Source organism: Astyanax mexicanus, chromosome 3 (genome assembly GCF_023375975.1).
Source record: "Astyanax mexicanus isolate ESR-SI-001 chromosome 3, AstMex3_surface, whole genome shotgun sequence".
NCBI lineage: Eukaryota > Metazoa > Chordata > Actinopteri > Characiformes > Acestrorhamphidae > Astyanax > Astyanax mexicanus.
In genome coordinates, this window is record NC_064410.1 from 47,029,959 (window position 1) to 47,049,786 (window position 19,828).

General features: G+C 39.9%; 1 protein-coding gene across 9 annotated transcripts in view; it reads left to right on the plus strand.

Moving 5' to 3' along the window:
* Positions 1 to 19,828, plus strand: part of macf1a (microtubule actin crosslinking factor 1a) — a 230,937-nt gene that overhangs the window by 83,639 nt on the left and 127,470 nt on the right. For 7 of the 9 annotated variants that reach the window (XM_049475390.1, XM_049475399.1, XM_049475400.1 and 4 more), the window contains one exon: positions 19,210 to 19,271. In XM_049475390.1, the coding sequence (XP_049331347.1) occupies positions 19,210 to 19,271 (62 nt within the window). Of the gene's footprint in view, positions 1 to 5,124; positions 6,832 to 14,142; positions 14,661 to 19,209; positions 19,272 to 19,828 lie in introns of those variants that run through there. The other 2 variants (XM_049475391.1, XM_049475393.1) reach the window with 2 other exon arrangements.

Here is a 19,828-nt window from a genome sequence, read left to right on the forward strand (position 1 = left end):
CCAAAAGCAGTATGTAAGACTGGTGGAGGAGAACATGCCAAACAAATAAATGCTCAAAATGACAATATTTTTATTTAAAATTTGGGAGAAATGTTGTCCGTAGTTTATAGAATAAAATGTTAATTTTACTCAAACATATACCATACCCATAAATAGCAAAATCATGTATTATTTGTCAATTTTGATGCCAATTCGCCCCATAAAGTGTTTGAAAACTGATATTTCATAATGTTTATTTAGGTTTATTCCAATTGTATTAAAGGATTGTTTTGTAGATTTACCAATAGTAATTTGCAGTATTTTTTATAAACATTTAGACAGGCCTATTACAACAAGTGTTAATTGTCATAAATGCTGCTTTTGTTAATTCTGATTAAAGTGTTATGAGAACTGGTGCTTAATGATACAAGTGTAATGTAACGTTACCAGTAATATTGTACGTTGTGAAGTATTTGTGATTACAGAATGAATGTGTAATATATTTGTCAATATCTTTGTTTAATGATCTGTCATGCCTGAAGCCTTTTGTTGGGTAATAGATGTGCAGCAAGCGTTTCATTGTTGTCCTGAAACTGTGATGTCAGCAGTGTCGCAGGTACGCTCACCTGCTCCGATGTCATTTCCCATGAGATGAGCTCAGAGGCATGTGCTTGTCTGAATGATGGGAATGCAGAGCCATGTGTTACAGTAATACTCTCTTACATACAGTGTTTGCTCCGAGTGTGAAGCCAGGCTGCCCCCTGTTTGATTGCTGAGGTATTGCAGGGAATTTGTTCCTGCATATTTTTGAAAATGCATGGTTATTAATGGAGTCAGATTGGGCATCATGTTTTAACCCCAGCTGTTATGCTATACTTGGGCGGCCTGAGAAATTTAGCATACAATGATTTCCTGTTCTGTGTGTAAAGGGTAAAATTCAGTAGAACAGTGAGGGTTGTGTCTATGTATATGGATATGCATGTGTATGTCTGTGTGATGATTCAGCACTAAATAGCTGATTTTGAGTTGGCAGATTTAACCCTATTCCCTTTACTCCATTTATATGGGGTTTCTTAAGGCTTTATGTAATCTCTGTTCACTGCCCTCAGATGAAGCAGCTGGAACAGCTATCTATTTTTCTATCCTCACGCACAAATCTAAAGATATGGTCGATTCAAGGAAATATGACACATTCAAGGACAAGTTGTGACATCTGATGTGCAGACGACGAGGAGGAGGAACCCAGATCTGAACTGGTTTCCTCAGTTTTAAAGATCCAGTTGATTCATCGCTCTGTTTTTGTTCCTGTCGTTTGTCCCACTGTATCCTCTCCTGACGCACTCTTCCGTCAGCTGCTTTCCTCCAAGCTCCTTCTCACTGAGCAGAAGAGGATGTAGCACCAAGCTCTGCTTCACACTTATAGTACAGCTTCTGTAAATGTAACATTTGGGCTATTAGGCTATCTGCCTTTTCAGACAGAAGGTAGAATATTAATGTTGTGAGTGTTATAATGCTAAATGAATGAGCTGCTAGCAGGGTTTATAAGGGTGTGGGTGTGTGGGAATGGGTGGTTGTGAATGTCAGCATGACCTTGCCTGCAAGCTCAGTTCATTTAACACTAGTGCTGACTCAAGAGAATGAGACAAAGGGCTAGTAAACAAGAAAGATGGCAGTAAACATGGACATTCTTATACACACAAAGACAAGGAAGATAGATGGTTAAAAGATTTTAATAGATAGAAAATACATTAGGGCTGCACAATATTGGGAAAAACAGACATTGTGAGATTTTGCTGCACTGCGTTATTTACTACAATATAAATAAATCCATTTTCAACCAATTTTGCTAGACGTTAGTCATCTATAATACCATGATGTTAAATAATACACTCTGTGGATCCAAAAATAACAGCAAATCAATTTTAATGGGCAGATATAATCTGTGTCTGGTAGGTTTTTTTTTATGGGAAATAAAACATTAGAGTAAGTTAAATAATTGTGCCTTATGTAACATTGCACATCCTGCTATTGTGCATGCACACATTGTGCCGACAATGCTGAAATTCTATATTGTGCAGTCCTAAAATATATGTTAAAATGTATGGGAGCTTTAAAATTTTGTATAGAAGGTGCTATGTGGATTTGAATGGATAGTCTTTTTTTTGTCTTGTTTTGAAGAAAAAAAAAACATTGAAATCCTAGATAAACACTCTTTATTCCAAGTTGACATTACACAATTTTACTCCAACAGATATCTAGCAGGTTTAATATCTGGACCTGTCACAAGACTGAAAAGTGTTGTGACTGGAAGTTAGTCCAACGATTCGCTAAAGCTATTTCTCATCCATTCTCTCGGTAAAAGATCTTTACATTTATGATCCTGTATCACTGATTAGATGTGCAGTGTGCAAAACACAACTACTTAAAGAATTCCCAATTACAAGACTACACAAAGTTGTGTAGTGTGAAGCAAACAAAGATTTTGCTGTTTTCTGTCTCTTAATACTCGTTTTCCTCTATTCCCAAATACCACATTGGTCTGTATTCAGAAGCGTACTTTCTTTCTCATTGTAAGTTTGCTACTGTCCATGATGTGCTGCTGCATCCTGTATTGAGTCATTTGTTTCAGGGATTTTCAGATTTGCATCATTATAAGTATTTCCTCTTTCCTGGTTGGAGACAGTTAAAAGTGGATCTTTTGGCCTTATGACCCCACACTCCCAAATTTAGCCATCCTTCTTATATACTGCTGTTGTTTATGTGTAAGCATGTTCCTGTGTTCATTTCTTCATGCATGTTGATGAGTAAGTAGCTGGGAAGGCCCCTGTCTCTCGGGCCCCTATAATAAGCAGAAGTGAAAGGAAGGTAATGTTCTGCTCTGTGGCTGGAAGAGCTTTGAAGCATGAAGTGCATAATTTACAAAACAATACAGTAATATACAATATTGGGAACACTAAACAAGGATTTGGTAGCCTGATACGCCTGCATGCTAATATTTGGACAATGTTTATCATTTGTTTGCATGGAAACTAAAATATTGCCAAACTAGTGCTTTTGTACTCTTCTTCTGGCCAGGATTTTCCATTTTACTGTCTCTTGGATCTCCTTTCCAAAAGCTTCTTCTCGTCATTTGTTTCTAAACCGTCTAAACAGCATTCAGATTACGTATATGCCCAGTTTATATTATGTTTTAAGTACCCCTGATGAAAGTTATCACTGTTGCAATTAGTTTACCTTCCACTTACCTTACTATTTCACACAGTGTATTATAGATAAAGTGTTATTTGTAATTATGGATTAGTGTAGTTTTTGGTCTCTGGGACATTTAATCTATTAGATACCTCAAGGTTTTAACTTGTTACAGGCTAGATGATGCAAATTTCAGTGCTTTGTAAAAACAATGACATCTCATCTGGGATGTTACCCCAGTTAGGAAGATTTATCAGGATGTGGAGGGGTGGTACACTGTTCTGCTGTGTACAGACACATGTAGGACCTACACAGCAGAACCATTAAAAGTGAACCTTCTCCTTAGTCCCTACATAAAGGCCAGAGCTGGGGATTGGATGACTTTTTTATATGTATTGAAGGAAGCATGTGCCTCTCCCTCCCCATCCTAGTGTCAGGAGCATTGCAAATCATAGAGGAGTCCTAGAGAGTGGATGGGTTAGGTGCGAATCAAAGGGAGTAACAGCTATCCCACAGTGTCATCACACATCAGACCGCAGATTTCTCTTTTATTTTGTACACCTGGTTTGTTCACAGCTGCTCTTGTCATGCCTCGTTTTATTTTTCTCAATTTATAAAATACAAAATGATGTGGCAGAAGTTTGAGTAGGTGAGTAGATATGGGCAGCAGTGATTGGACAGAAGGTAGGGAGGATTGTGAGTAAGCAGGCACTGGAAGTCCCCTGATTAGTGCCTGCTGTGTTTGCTGGGGATCTCTCAGTGAGTAATGGGACTGCTGTGGCTCCACCTGTCACACAACAACCTCAGAAACACTGTGTATCATTTCTTACATGTTTGAATACTATCTGATAGGCAGATGGACTGGGAGTCCTGGTCAGCTCATGCCAAGCATAAGGTTTACTGTGATAGTCATACTCTCTCTTTTTTTGCCCTCCTATCACATGGATGTTACTCAAAAGACGCTTTAAAAAATAGGTTTCGTAAAGAGTCGTTCACATTGATAATCTTAATATATTTCAATTTATAAACATCAGAGGAACTTTAGAGCTATTTCAAATGCCAGTTATCCAACTTACTCATTACTACTCTTTCTATTACTAGTAATTTCCCAACACTAGGGGGGTGAAGACTTGAAGACTAGCACATGCCTTCTCTGTTCTGACCACCAGCTCTTTTTAAACTGTTGCTGATGCAACCAGCCACTTGGAGGACAACCCAGATCCCCGGCTCTAATATATCAGCCAACATCACCTTCGGCATAGTGAGGGTTGAGAGAGCACCATCTACTTGTTAATCACAATCAACAGTGGCTGCTCCTTAGTCCTAAAACTCAGGGCCCTAAAACTTTCTCTATATATAAAGGTTATTTACCAATAAGGTTATTCATATTCTCATTTTATTAGAAACATGGTTCTTTATGGCTTCTCTCATCTAATCGTTTGAAGCTCATTAAACTCCATTTTTTTATAAGCTGGTGTAAGACCCTTGATTCTCATGGTTCTTCATGGAACCCAAAGTAGTAGTTCAGAGAACCCTTGGAAATACCTTTATTTTTTAAGAGGGTGTTGACACCTAGGCACATGGTTGTTTATGCAAACAAAAGTGGTTATTTTGTTTAATTTATTGAGGAACTAACTATGAAGAAAGTATCTTCATTTTGAGTTTAAAAATGTTGAAACATACTGTCCTCATGATATCATGGTTCTTTGTGGAACCAAAAGAAGTTCTTTTATGGCACTGCTTACACATTGAAACCTTTATATTTCATAGTGAAGTATAAGACCCCAATGCCTTATAGTACTTTATGGAACCAAAAGTTGTTCTGCAGTTGTGTTGGTGTTTAGCTTAGAGAGCTATTTTGAAGTACCTTTGTTTTTTTAAGGAGATTAGTGTATTGACCTATCATTGACATAGTCATCATAATAACTAAAATAAGTTTTATATGTCTGGACTTCAAGATTCCAGTTTTGGACTTTTTAATCATTGGTAGGTGTGACACAACATGACCAATTAATTACATTAACTGTGCCCTTGATCTCAAGTAAGAATATAATCTAGGAATAGAAACTGGATTCAAACTCAAGATTTGAAGACCTGAGTTCTGTGGTTTTGCTAAAAAGAACCAGTGAGTGTAATATAAGACGTCAGAACCAAATAGGTTATTATGAATCTCTATAAATGTTTTTGTCTAAGCTATCAGCCTAAGAACAATTTAAATGACCTTTTATTTTAAGAATGTAATGTGTAATCCCCCCCAGATCACCTCCAGATCACCTCCATTTTTAAGAGTGTAACGTCAGACCCCCAAGGCCACCAGTCTGTACTGTATGCTGACTCACTGACTCACTGTTCCCTTCTCATGTTCAGTCTTCCCATGCAGACACCCTGGCCAGGAGCACTAGAGCCACATAGAACAGAACACCTTCTTTCAGGCTAATTCAAGCTAATGAGCCACTCTGTTCAGTCCAGCACCCTCCTAATACTACCTGCACGTCTGCCACCTCTGTTTCCTGTCAAACGGTGTTTTGAGGGCACCCAGAGCCCCCGCCGATGGCAGGCTGAGTCTCTGACGTCTGTTCTCATGTGGCTCTCAGATGCAGGGACGATGAGCACACGCATATGCCACACTCCCTTTAGCGCTATGTGCCACTCGAGTGCCAGTCAAAGCCAGCCAGTTGTTCACACCACACACTGAGGATGTCCACCACGTGGAATATGGTGGTTACCGGCAGCACTAACTCTTAGCAACAGCAGTACACAAGCATAAACAGACACACATACACAGTACCATACATGACCATGTTCTGGGACAGGAAAGAGAAACTGTCATGTCACCACAGATGTGTTTTTTGAGTAATTTTTTTAATCCTGTTCTGATCTTTTCTTCCCGTTTTAGTGAGTTTAGTTTACTAACAGCCGCAGCAGCTAAAAGCCAGCCGCTTGTTTCAGAGGAAAGGAATTCAGTGAAAGAGTGTCAGAGAGAGTGAGTAAGAGTGAGCGAGAGGAGAAAGAGAGGCAGTAGAGAGAGAACAGACCCAGCAGAGATGATTAGTCTCACCGTTTGCTTGTTCAAAGTCAGATAAAGTTGGAGAGAAACTAAACGTTTTAGCTGAGCTAACAGAGTGACGTCCAGCGCCTGGTCTCTTCTGCTTTGTTTGTTCCACTGCGAGAAGACGGAGGGAAGTTAAAGGGTAGTAAAGAAGAACCAACTTCTGTTAAAAAAAAAAGAAAAAAGGGAAAAACTGCAGTGTTCACTGATGGAACTTGAAGGAACTTGGAGTGAAGATATGCTGAGATGCTGCTAGGAGCACAGTGGACCTCCTGACCTCGATTGACCTGCTGAAAGACTGAGGCGCTGATGGTCAGTCCAGTGGAGTGAAGCAACAGGGCTACAGAATCCACATGCTTTGGTGCTTTGTGTGAAACAGCTGATCTCAAATCAGTTATCTTACTGATGTACGTGGTGAACTTACTGCTTTTAAACACCAGTAAATCCAAGGGGAGGTCACAAGTAGGTGTTTGTGTTGGAGGTGATGATGGATCTTTCAGACCCATCGGTGTTGGCCCCTGTGCTATTTGTTGCTGCCCACTTTCTGACAGCGACCGGGGTGTGGCTTTATCGCCGGCGCAGGCTCAGACAGACAGCTGCTGCTGCCCTTGATGGTAACATATATCTTCACTATACATCTCTATTTAATGTATTGGTTTATCTCTCTCCCTCTCTATCTCTCTCTTGCTGTCGCTCTATCTAGCTCTATCTCAATCTTGCGAGAAAGGGACAGTTCCCCGTTTCCCTGCTGGCACTCCAAGCCCCTCCTCTTCCTCTTGTAGAATGATGTGCTTGTGTAAATATATAAGAGATACAGAGGAATTGAGAGTAGACAGCTTAAAGACAAAGCTGACTGTTCGTAATATAGAATCACTTCTTGTGTTTGTTATTTTACATTCAGCAATAATTATTAAATAATATTTAAATAATAATAAATATTAAAGCCCCACTAGGTAGGATTTTCTTAATTTTTGACCTTTTAAAGCGCTCCATTAAGGTGCAATAGGAGTAATAGCGGTGCTCTCGTGTCTGTGACGGGCTCCTCTGAGCTCAAACCAGACTCTGTAAGTTTTCCGAGGCGGCCGCGACCAACGCTCGCGAGAACTGCGACCTGCTTTCCAACCTTTAGTTCTAACAGTTCTACAAGAACTACTGGTTCATTCTTTACAAACTAACATACAGACACTTTGGCAGAAGCTGGAAAGAGACCGAATATATCTGTGAAAGCCAGAAAACGAGAAAGAGAAACTAATCGGCCTGGAACATTTATTACACTCTGCAACTGTAGGGGGAGCCCACAAGCACAAAATCTCAATCCTACCTAGTGGGGAGTAGGTAAAAAGTTAGGATAAGGTTTGGTTCATGGATTAATTATTTTGATTAATTTGCACAGTTTAGTAGATTTTTCTTGCTTACAGTCACGTTGGGTTTTTTGTCTCTCATTTGTGAGTTGATTCTTTATTGTGAATTAACTGCAAGAGGAGATGCTTTTGTAGACTTTTTTTCAAGGGCTTGTTTCCTCTGATCGAAGTTCAGATTTTAAAATGACCTTTTACTATATTTAATGTGTATATTTTTACTAGGAGATCAGGCTGCAAAAATTAGCTAATTGAATGAAAAATATGGGGAGGGTCAGACTGCTAGGTCTGTGCTTGCTTTACGACAGTCGGTGTTTGGTATGGTGTTCAATAAAACATCATAAACAGCAAATCTAAAACTAAAGTTTACTCTGTATTTTAAATGAATGTGGTAAACACAAGAACATTCAAATCATGTAAATATTGGCAGACAATAGGCCAAAAGATCATTGGCTGTGTTTAAGTTTGACCAATAATATTTGACCAATATATTTTATTGTTTAATTTTCATTCTGCATTATTTTAATCAGACAAAAAATGAACCAAATAATGTATATTTTATATTTTGACCACTAATTTTTTATTTTCTGTTTACAACTAGGGGTGAGAGAAAAAAAACGATTTTGTGATATAGCGCATTGTTTTTATTTGCAATACATTATTGATACCTGCTACCAAACATCTATATTGTTATTAAAACATTGGTGCTCTAAACTCTATTAGATTCATCCCCAAATGTATCTACTGACACCAATAAATCCATAATTTCAGATATTTTTTCGTCTTCAGTAACACAGATGCTGTGAAGTATCATGGAAAATTGTCTTGCGATATATTGAGTGTCGTAGAATCACAGTATTGTAAAATCATTGTTACCATGGGCACGGTATTGATATATCAGATTGTGAGATGCCCTGTGAGTCCCACTACACTGTTCTCTGTACCAATGCTTTCCAGTGGCACTGCTTAGTTCTGTTCTTATTGGAACAAATACACACAGAGAGCTCCAGCTTTATTTATATCTGTATTAAATGTTGATCATAAACAAGCCTTAAGGCGATCAGGCTTTAAGTGTAGAGCCAATATGGATTTTTCCCATTGAAGTGAAGCTGTCTGAGGGTGATGGTCATCTAAGGGTCCTGATGATGATGATGATGATGATGATGATGAATATGAATTGACACACGTCAGGTTTGGGTGGAACAGTCTGGTCTGACTGATGGAAGTTGATCGGGTCTGAACGTGTTAGAAAGAGACAGTGGGAGTTGGGGGGTGTATGGGCTTTGCTGTGGCAGTCTGATCTGTGTCTGTGTGCTGAGGCTTTGGGGAAATGTGACATTATCCAGCTGCCTGGCTCTCTTTATGTAACACTTCTGTTCATATTAGTGCACGAGTCAGCTGGGGTACTGCTCCTCTGGGCTGTGTGTGTGTGTGTGTGTGTGTGTTAGAGAGCAAGAAAGGGAGATGTTGTATTAGATAACTGCCTGATTTAGGGAGTTCTCTGAGATGCTGTACTACATTAATTATGCACAGATTCTCTGTGTATGCGTGTGCGTAGGCCATGAAATACAGGAACGCTTGGTTTATTATTAGCTGTAACAGGAAGCTGTCTATGTGGCAGAACGTTGGGCTGGGCTGGGTGGAGTCCAGCAGCTGCATTTCGTGTGTGTGTGTGTATAACTGATCTTTTTAGTCATCTCAGGTTTTGGGGAGTTACATATCATACCGTTCATCTATTCGGACCATCTTTGTGGCCATTTTTTTTGCTATATTTCTCTTTAGCTTAGCCTACAGGAACTTTTCTTTCTTGTGTTTAAGATTCACTGGAACAGTACATCACTTCAAAGCTCTCTTCATAATCAAAAGTTGCTTCACATGGTTCTGTAAGTGATGCCATAGAAGAACCACCTTTGATTCTTTGATTGAGTGTACCAATATACCAAAGCCATAACATGAATTCCACTCTCTTGTTTCTACACTCATTGTCTATTGTTTTAGCTCCGCTGAGCTTATAGGAGCAATTTGTAGTTCTATTATTGAAGACTGTAGTCTGTGTAATCGTCCACCAATTAGAAATATTGATACTAGGGGTGGGAATCTTTTACTATCTCACGATTCGATTCGATTCCGATTTTGGGGGCCACGATTCGATTCAAAATCGATTTTTGATTCAAAACGATTTGATTTATAAAAATTTATTGAAAACTTATTGAAAAAAAAGCCTCCAAAATATACACTGGTCCTGGAGAAGGTAATGTGTTACAAAAACAATAAAATGTGCAGGAATGTGGGTCTTCAGTGACAGAGGAATCACTGGGATATCACAATGACGTTAATGAACAATAAATAAATAATAAATAACACTGCTTTATTATAAGGCTACTAGTGGTGGTGTGTAGGTGACGCTGCTGGGCTGATGTGATGATAGCAGTGGAGCGCTAAAGTTCAGGAGCAGCTGCTGATTAACTAGTTAATTTTAGGCCGTTGTATTTCTTCAGAAAGGGGGCAGGAGGTGGAGAAATTAATTCATATTGTCCATTCCTTAATTCCTCTGTGATGGGGAGCTGAAATTAGCTCTGATTAGCTTATTGTTATTTTTCCGTTCCGCCTTAAATGCTGCAGCCCGCTGCCACCTGTAGCGTTATTTAAGGTGGAACTGGAAAGTTAGCTAGTTAGCTAGCTAACAGAAACTGAAACTAACTACTAGCGATCTTTTTTATGCTTGTTATGAAGCATTCTGCCATAAAACATTAAAACTACACGTTAATCTAAGGTAATATAGTGCTTGTTCTGCCATCTTACCGGTGATTCTCATACACCTACGCTCTGTGTGGGTCTGACGGTAAGTTCAAACTGCAGCGGCCACGGTCGCTTTGGGCAGTGGGAGGCGGAGCGAAAAACGCTTCGTGCCGCTGCAGTGTGAACTTACCGTGAGGGGTAGGGCCAAGGGAAGAAATGGGATTGGACCTTAGAATCGATTTTGGGACATTTTAAATCGATTCTGAATCGTAGTAAATGAGAATCAAGATTCTTATGTGAATCGATTTTTTGGCACACCTCTAATTGATACCACAGATACTGTGACCACGGATGAAGGTTTAAAAGATGACAAATCACAAACTATGTAGCAACAAGGTAAACCATCCAAGTAGGAGTGTCTAATTAAGTGAAAAGTGAGTGGTTATAGTATTTAAAAACTCCAGCAGCACTGCTGTGTCTAATCCACTCATTGGTACCAACATACCACACACTATCCACCTTGTCAGTGTCATTGCATTGCATTTGTGGTGGTCCTGTAGGGTTCAGACCTAAACAGGGTAAAAGGAAGGTAACATCGTTTACAGGAAGGTTTGAAGAATTTTTGCTTGATGTAAAGTAAAAAAAAAAAAACTCTGTTACAACCATTTAAAACACCTTTATTTCAATGAGTGTGGTTCAGCCTTGCTGGCCTAATAGACTTTGAGACTTAAACGGTTTAGTGCACTGGCTTATTCTGTCATTAGTCAAAAGTCACGACAGCCACTTCTGTAAATACTTAATCCCAGCGTTGTTTTATTTTCAGTGGTGCCCTTTGCCTTAATCAATCATTCAATGAAAGCTAGTGAAGGTGGTGTTAAATAAATAAAATGCTGTCAAGCAGTTCACAAACCAAACAAGGTTTTTAAGGTAAAGAAAAAAGTCTCTGATATTGTATTGGTCATGTTCTAGAAAATGTAAGAAACCTGAGTTTGGATTTGTTTGCATTAGCATACTTATGTTTGTGGGATAACAGTTACAGGTTCATTGCTTCCTGATATAACTGGCAATGCGTGGTGACATTCACCACTCAGTCATTATAGATTTGTTGTCCTGCCTGCATTTCCCTGTTTTCACCACAAGGAGATGTGTGTACACATATTTTTAGGCCATTTTCTCTCAACAGCCCTCTAGGTAAAGGCCACTTTTCTAGGAAAACCATATAGCTGTTTTTTATTGACTTCTCTTCAATGTTGTTTTTGCTTATTTTGCGCCATCACAGATTTCATATAGCTTAAGCCTCTCAGTCTCTTCTGTTGTGTCTAACATTACTGAGCATGTTTACAATGTTCATGTATGAATAGGATGGAGGCACTGGTCCAGATGTTTCTGTGTTGACTTTGTTTTGGGGCTGCTGGTTATGAGTCTGCAGTCACAAGGACCCAAATTGAATATGAGCTAATCGGATGATGGCAGCTGGCCCTGCGGGGGGAGGTCTGCTAATTGCTGGGATTAATGCATTGCCGTATAATATGAGCACTCCCTATCCTGGCCTGTCCTGTTCCCAAGCTCAGCAAGTCCAGTTGCTCCCTGTTTGAGAATCGCAGCTCGATCGGAAGTTCCTTCGAGTCCCTGCTGGTTTGGCTTGCCCTGTTGCTTGTCGTCGAACAGCAGAGAAGGAAGAAGGGGACAGCATGCTCAGTGCCAGCCTCCGAGTGTCTCTGGCACATGGATGGACAGAACGGCAGAGGGAGAGAATGAAAGGAAGGACGAATCTCCGATTGGACTGAGGTACAAAGCAACAGAGAGAGAAAACGAAAGATGGAGAGAGAGAGAGATTAGCTGTGATAACAAGAGTGAGAGAGGGAGAGGGATAAGCGTACTGTGTGGCATTAGCTCTTAGCGTAAGCTCTGTCTGATATTTATAGTTCAGAGGGCTGCAGGGGAACGAGGAACGAGATACTCTCACGAAAAGAACTTTGAAGAAGAAGAAGATTGCATGGAAGAGGTTTTACAGGAGGACCCTTGTGGTACAGGAAGACCAGGACAAGAAGGAGACGGTGACTATAAAAAGGGGAGGCTGTGCATTTGTCTGTGTGTTGACAAGACACAGGCATGTGCGAGCTTGTAACGCTCGAGTGGGCAAAACGGTTTTCAGAAGCTGACTAACTAAAAACTGACTAACAAGGACAACAAAGTGGAGGACACCTGGATGGAAGTCTTCAGCGCTTTTAAGACACAGACCTTCTGACTGGATTCTGACTTCCTGATTGGCTGGCTCACTGTGTGTCGTACAGAGGTTATGTGATGTAATTTCTAGCATCTGCAAGAACATCTGTGCAACTACTGTGGCTCCTGCTGTTTTGCTGATTCACTTGTGCTCTTTTTTTCGCTCAGTTGTTTGCATTTTACTTGATTTTTTCATCAACTGAAACAACAATAAATCAGAGCTTTAACGGAGTAGAAGCTCTCTGTGGAAAAATATTTGGATGTGACCTCCAAACTCCTGTGCCTCTGGATGTTCTTTTTCGCCCCCCCCCCCCCCTCAGTCCTACCCCTCAGTCCCCTTTCTCCACGACCCTATCCATTATTCAGCTCACACCGTAGCCTCTTCTGGCAGCTCTGCGGGATCCACTTGTTCCCAGAATTCCCCCACCTCCCCTATCTCACTCAGCCTCCCTCCCTCTCCACCTTGTTGGCTTTCCTTTCACTTTCGTTCTGCTTCCCCTTCCTCGCCCTCCTTCCTAATTGAATGAAGCAGCATCCCTCGCTCAGCTCAGCGAAGGCAGGAAGAAAGCACTGGCTCAATCGCTACACTCTTGCGTCTCTCACAAATGCACTTGCTTTTGCTGATTCGTAGCTGTCAGTAGGACCTCGCGGCTGTCAGCTGCTCCTCGCAGGACACTGGGAAAGTGAGTGAGGAACTGTAGCTGACGGATGTTGTTGTTGTTGTTGTTGTTGTCGTCTTGGCCTAGTTTTCAACAGCACTCTCTTAAGTAAGGATCTGGCTGATGGTGGATGGTGGACTGCTGCCTTTGGCCACAGCGGTAACGTGGCAACAGCCTGGAATTAGCACACCAGCGCACGCAACGACGAGCTCGAAGAGACGAGTAGAAGATGATTCATGACATCATCAGTTAAAGATGATCCATTCCACCCTGTTCTGCTCTTAACTTCCTTATGACTCTTCTGTTTTGAGGAACATCTGTTTGCCTTTGGCTATTTGGAAGACTTGCTAGACCGAGAACATTGCAACATTTGAATTAGTGCACTAGAGAAGCAAGGAACTGGAGCTGGAAGACATATAACCATTGAAAGACTGCACTGGTCCACGCTGTTCTGTCCTTAACTTCCTTATTGCTGTTCTGATAGGTGACGCAACACCACACAAACGTGCTCAGAAACTTCCGTTTGACTTCTGTTTGACTCTGTTTGACTGCTTTTAGCTTGAAGACTTGTTAGACTTAGGGCTTCAGGCCATTTGAATCATAAAACCAGAGCAGCAAGGCACAGCAAGCTGGAAGACAGAGGAAGAAGACCCGTGACATCATCAGTGTAAGACCTGAGCTGTTCCATGCTGTTCTCCCCTTAACTTCCGTATGACTCTTCTGTTCAGTGACACATCATCAACCCATGTTCTGAAGAATTTCCGTTTGCCTTTGCCTTTATCTTGAAGACTTGTTAGAACAAGAGCTTCGGGCTGTTTAGAGAAATTTCCATTTTAAATTCTGCGACTGCTGTCACTGCGACTCATCCAGAGACTGACTCAAACACTAGGACTGGTTAAGCAACCTCTCTCGCTATTGAGTGGCATGTGAAAAGACCAAGCGTGAGAGATAGTGAAAGAGTGAGAGAGCGACACCAAGCCTCTCCGTACCTCTGTGTATGGCTGTGTGCTCCGAGGGAACTGGATGAACTGTAGAGTGCTCTGAGTGCAGAGGGGAACTCTAACCCTTTTTAATGCTGGGGGAGGAGCTTGCTGTGACTCTGACACACATACTTGCACACGTGTGAGTGCCAGAGAGCTGCCGTGAGCCCAGCTTTGACATGGCCGCGGCAGACGGACGGCAGGCGAGCCTCACACTTACCGGCTTTCCTTCAGGACTGTGGATTTAGTGTGTGCTCTGATTCCTCTCTGGACCGTTTTATCCCGCGGGCAGTTGGATTAATCAGGCCAGCTGTGCTGAACATGGTACGGCAGAGAACCCGAAGAGAGTGCTCCAAACTGATTCTGGATTAAAAAAGAAAGAGCAGTGGAGCAGAACTAAATAAAGGACAGAAAATGTGGCCGGACTACTATAACGAGCAGAGCCTCAATGCACACCTGCACACGCTCATGTGCTGCACAGGTCAGTTTCTGTTTCGTGTGACAACATTACATGAGTGTCATGTGCTTGTGTCTGACCCTTTGTCTGGTTTGTCGGTGTGTGTTTGTCAATGTTGTGCTAGTCAGAGTTGTTTACACAGTGCCAGAGTACAGTCTGGGTACTGCATACTTGCTGTGCACTGCTGTTACAGGGTGAAGGGGGTGTGTGTATGTGTGTGTGGCACAGCACAATGACGTAGTGTGTATGGGTGTACAGAAATGTGTGCCTCTCTGTGGCTGTCACGCTGTCTCTGGGCTGTTCTTGCCAAGACCTTTCTTTATATCTTATATATTTTTTTTGTTTTTCAGCTTTAGACATAATGTAATGGTTATAATGTCTCAAAATGACATCCTGAATGTACAAAATGTTTTAAATAACTAACAAAATCTCCTACTACTGTATAGTTGCCATTGTGGAGAGATGATGTTTTTGTGCATGGTAGTGATGATCTGTTTGTTTATGTATTTGGGAGAAGGCCAGAGGTTCACTTTATCCTTTTGTGCATGTGTATTCTGGTTTTGAATTTTCTAATACTGCTTGGTAGTGAAGTTTTAAGTCATATTTTAGTGCATTATTAGGATATGAAGGTGCTGTCTAGCTTTTATGTCTTATGTTTTGTTTTCCCTGTAATTTCATGCTCTTTATAAATGTGTGCATCCTGTTAAATGACCAAGACCTAAACTTAACAGACAAAAACTTGTATCTGCAAATTGGCGCTGTACTAGAGAAGTAAAATTGCATTAAATGTAATGCATTAGGATTCATTTCAATTTATTGTGTTCCATTTCTATAGGTCCATTCATTGTGAAGTTTTCACACAATGTAAAGCACAGCTGCGAGATTCACACAACGTCAAACCATGTGGCTGGCCAGCATGACCATGTGTGAAAGTTGTGCAATGCTGCCCTTGTGTTTACTTACTTACTTCTGCTTTCTAGAGTGCTGTATTTAGAGTTATCCAGTAGTAATTAGATGAGACAGGTGGACTTGAGGGGGAGGAGATACCAGTGGTGAGCTGATGAGCTGCAGAATCTTCAAGATTATCCTCCAGGTCTAGTCGCCTTAAATAAGTAGAACCACACTATTCAAACTTTTTAAATATGAATAGATAACTGAAAGCGTTTACAGACATACCTGAACTCTTTCCTTTTTCCACTGGGTGTATAGGTATGCATGTACACCGCCAAAAAAAAAGTCGCCACCACACTCTAATAATTTCTAAACCTTCGTTGGATTGCCTTTAGCTTTGATTGCTGCATGTATTTACTGTAGCAGTGTTTTAATAAGCTTCTGCAATGTCACAATTTATTTCAATCCAGTGTTTCATTCATTTTTTACCAAGATCTTCTCCAGCTCACCCTAAAGATTCTTATTGAGGTTAAGGTCTGGACTCTGTGGCGAACAATCCATGTGTGAAAATGATGATCTCATGCTCCCTGAATCACTCTTTCACAATTCCATCCCCATGAATCCTGACATTGTCATCTTGGAATATGGCCATGCCATTAGGGAAGAAAAAGTCCATAGATGGAATAACCTGGTCTATATTCAGTATATTCAGGTAGTCAGCTGACCTCATTCTTTCAGCACATACTGTTGCTGAACCTAGACCTGCAGACCAACTGCAGCAACCCCACATCATTTGCTTAGTTAAATCCAGGTGGCAACATTTTTCTTGCCAGGCAGTGTATGTTATGGGTGTAAGAAATTTGCAATACAGTATTGATTTTATTTTTTTTGTAATATTTACAAAGATTAGTGTCAGACAGTGGTTCATTTAGTGTTGTGTTTAAACCCCACCCCTTTAGAGCAGATGTGTCCTTTATTGTTATATCCAAGTGTTCTGATTGCAATTAGTAAACTTTTCTTTTTTTATTCAGATTTTATTAATGGTAGTGTATTTTTGTCTGAAAAATAATTTTAAACAATCACAATATATTGTCTTGCTTACAGTATTTTTATATAGTCCAATAAATTGCATTGTATTTCATCAAACCCCCTATATAGCTAAAAAAAAACATTCCTAATGTATGTATGTACTGTATGTATGTATGTATAGGATTTGAATATAGGACAAATAAAATTGCGTCACACTTCCCAGTGTCTTAAGCAAAGCTGTCTTTTTAGGTGATGAACCAGTCCAGCATGTCCTAGGGTGAAAAACTCTTGCAACAGACTGTGTTGAAATTCTGAGCTGTGTGTGTTCCCTGGTTTGTGTGTCTTTCCAACTTGCCCTGAAGAAAAACCTCAATAATAAGGTGCTTGACCTGATTTCTCTTCTTAAATGCTTTTTTTTGCATTAGAGAGTTTTACTGACGTTTACCGCCTCTTCTGATCCCTCCTGCGCTGGCTGTTAAACACTGTATAAAGAAGAGTGAAAGCAAATGCTTGAACAACATTTGTGCTGAGGGAAAGAGAGAGTGTGTGTGTATGTATGTGTGTGTTTTCCATGAGTTTGTGAGTAAGACGTAATGTGTGTGTGTGCCTATCGCAGAAAGGAAGTGGGCCAACAAGACTGTACCACATGGCCTTTCTCTATCTCAGTGTAACCTAGCAATCGCATCAACAGTGGAAGTGGTGGCGGGAGGGGGATAAAAAGAATGAGACGGAGGTAAAGAATAAAGTGGTAGAGTCAGGGATGGAGGAAAGTTGCAGACAGTCAGTGGGATCAGGGTCTATTCTGGGCCTGCGTGTCTCACTGCTTCAGCATGTTGATGTAAAACACTCAGGTCTGATTCACTCTCAGCTGTGTGTGCATTCTGGCAGATATTAAATACAAATGCTGTTTATTGCAGTTATTTAAGATATGATCTGTGTTGGAATGTTTCATATCTAGGATAAAAAGAGTTTCTTACTGATTGCACGTTTTTAGCTAATTAGCTCATTTTCCAGCATTCATCACATAAAGTTTAGCACTCAGTATATTTTTGGTGTCAGAAGTTTAATTCTTTAATTTACTCAATGACCCTTAAAGGCTAGTTTGACTGGTAATCAAACAGGTCACATAAAATAATGCTGTTGGGCTGGTCAATACAGTGTTTGGCAGTAATAAATCTTTCTGATCTTTCTAAGAAATATATTTTCCTAGAAGTCTATCTGCTATCATCTTGTTGTATTTAAAGTATTTATTTAAAGAGTCCACTTCTCTGATTCAGCTATTTATAGGTATATATTTGAGTAAAATTAACATTGTTGATTTATTCTATAAACTACGGACAACATTTTTCCCAAATTCCACATAAAAATGTTGTCATTAAAGCATTTATTTGCAGAAAATGAGAAACAGCTGAAATAAAAAAAGATGCAGAGCTTTCAGACTTTAAATAATGCAAAGAAAACAATTTCATATTCATAAAGTTTTAAGAGTTCAGAAATCAATATTTGATGGAATAACCCTGGTTTTAATCACAGTTTCCATGCATCTTGGCATGTTCTCCTCCACCAGTCTTACACACTGCTTTGGATAACTTTATGCCACTCCTGGTGCAAAACTTTAAGCAGTTCAGCTTAGTTTGATGGCTTGTGATCATCCATCCTCTTGATTATATTCCAGAGGTTTTCAATTTAGTAAAATCTGAGAAATGTATCATTTTTAAGTGGTCATTTATTTTTTTTCCAGAGCTGTATATTGCTTAGATACACAGTTAGATATTTCTGATTTAAATATACAGCATGTTGTGTTTTTGGTGCTACAAATAAATACTGACACTTTAATATTATAGTTTGTTGTGGGATTGCATCATATTTCATTTCTGTTAAGTGTATCAGGATAAGTGTTTGGAGACCTGATTGTTGTTTTGCAGTAACAAAAAGCTATAGAACTTCTAATATCTTGTGTAACTCCAGTTATCTATTGAAGTGGAAACTGTATATAACCTTGTGGAAACAGTTGTTTGAACTGTGGTTTGAAGTCTGGCCACATTGAGTCTGTCCTCACTGAAAGAATGTGGCTCTACCTGAGCTAATAATCTGGTGTTTGTCATGCTGCCTCTATGCTGCCTCAGTGTTTACACAGAGCATTGAAAACCAAAGATAGATTTCTGCATTCCAGAACATGGCTGAGAATGAAAAGAGGATGTTAAAATGAGTCTTCATTCTATCTGAGCATGATAACAGTCTTCCCGAATGGAGCTGATGAAGGTGATGGAATTTGTGGCTCATGTGATTCAGAAGCATTGTGACTGCCCTATCAGAAATGATCTATTTTTGACTTGCAGCCTAGTTTCCAGTTTTAGTTATCAGGCCTGTCTCAATATGGCTAAAATCATCCATCAGCCAGCTTGTTCTGTAATTGAGGACTATTTGCGATAGTGTTGGAGCATTGTGTTCTTTTTTAAAGCTATGGAATCTGAACTGAATCTGAGTTATGTTCTGTGTTTGTGTGTATTTTTAGAACAGAGTCTGCAGAAAACATGACGTCAGGGAGGAGCTTCTAAATAATACAAGCTAAAATAATGATGCTGCAGTTCTCCTGCTGTTCCAACATTAACCCCCTCTATCTCTCTCTCTGTTTTTCCTCTCTTCCTTGCAGACGAGCGAGACAGGGTGCAGAAGAAAACCTTCACCAAATGGGTCAACAAGCACCTCATCAAGGTATGGTTCAACCTGCTGGGTTATTTGATCTTTTTGCTGCTTATAGATAAGGGTCAACAGGCATTGATCCAGAATTACGAAACGTGAAACTTGTGTACACACATGGATACTGAAGGCTGAAGAGGGCTACTCTGATAAGCTGAAATGTTTTGCTAATATGAGTAGGCTGTATAACATGTGACCAAAACTGACCAGTCCTACTTGGGATTAATCTAATTTTAGAATATTTACATTAGGAGCGTTACAAAATATTGTTAAAAAATAGTGATTTATCAATGTATTGAAGTATTGTAATATTTTTTTCTGCTGTACTGTATCGATTCTCAAAAACACAAAGTTGTAGTTTGTAGTTTATAAGATGTAGTTTACATAGTTTACATGTAACGGTTGGTGCCAGACAGTGATTTATTTTGTTTTGTGTTTGAAACCCACCTACTAGATTGTAGTGTTGTACAGTGTAGATTGAAGAAGGAATAACAGTAGCTATTATGCGGACAAATGGTAAAGAAAGTTCTTCAAATTACAGTATAAATATATATATAATAATTTTGTAATTA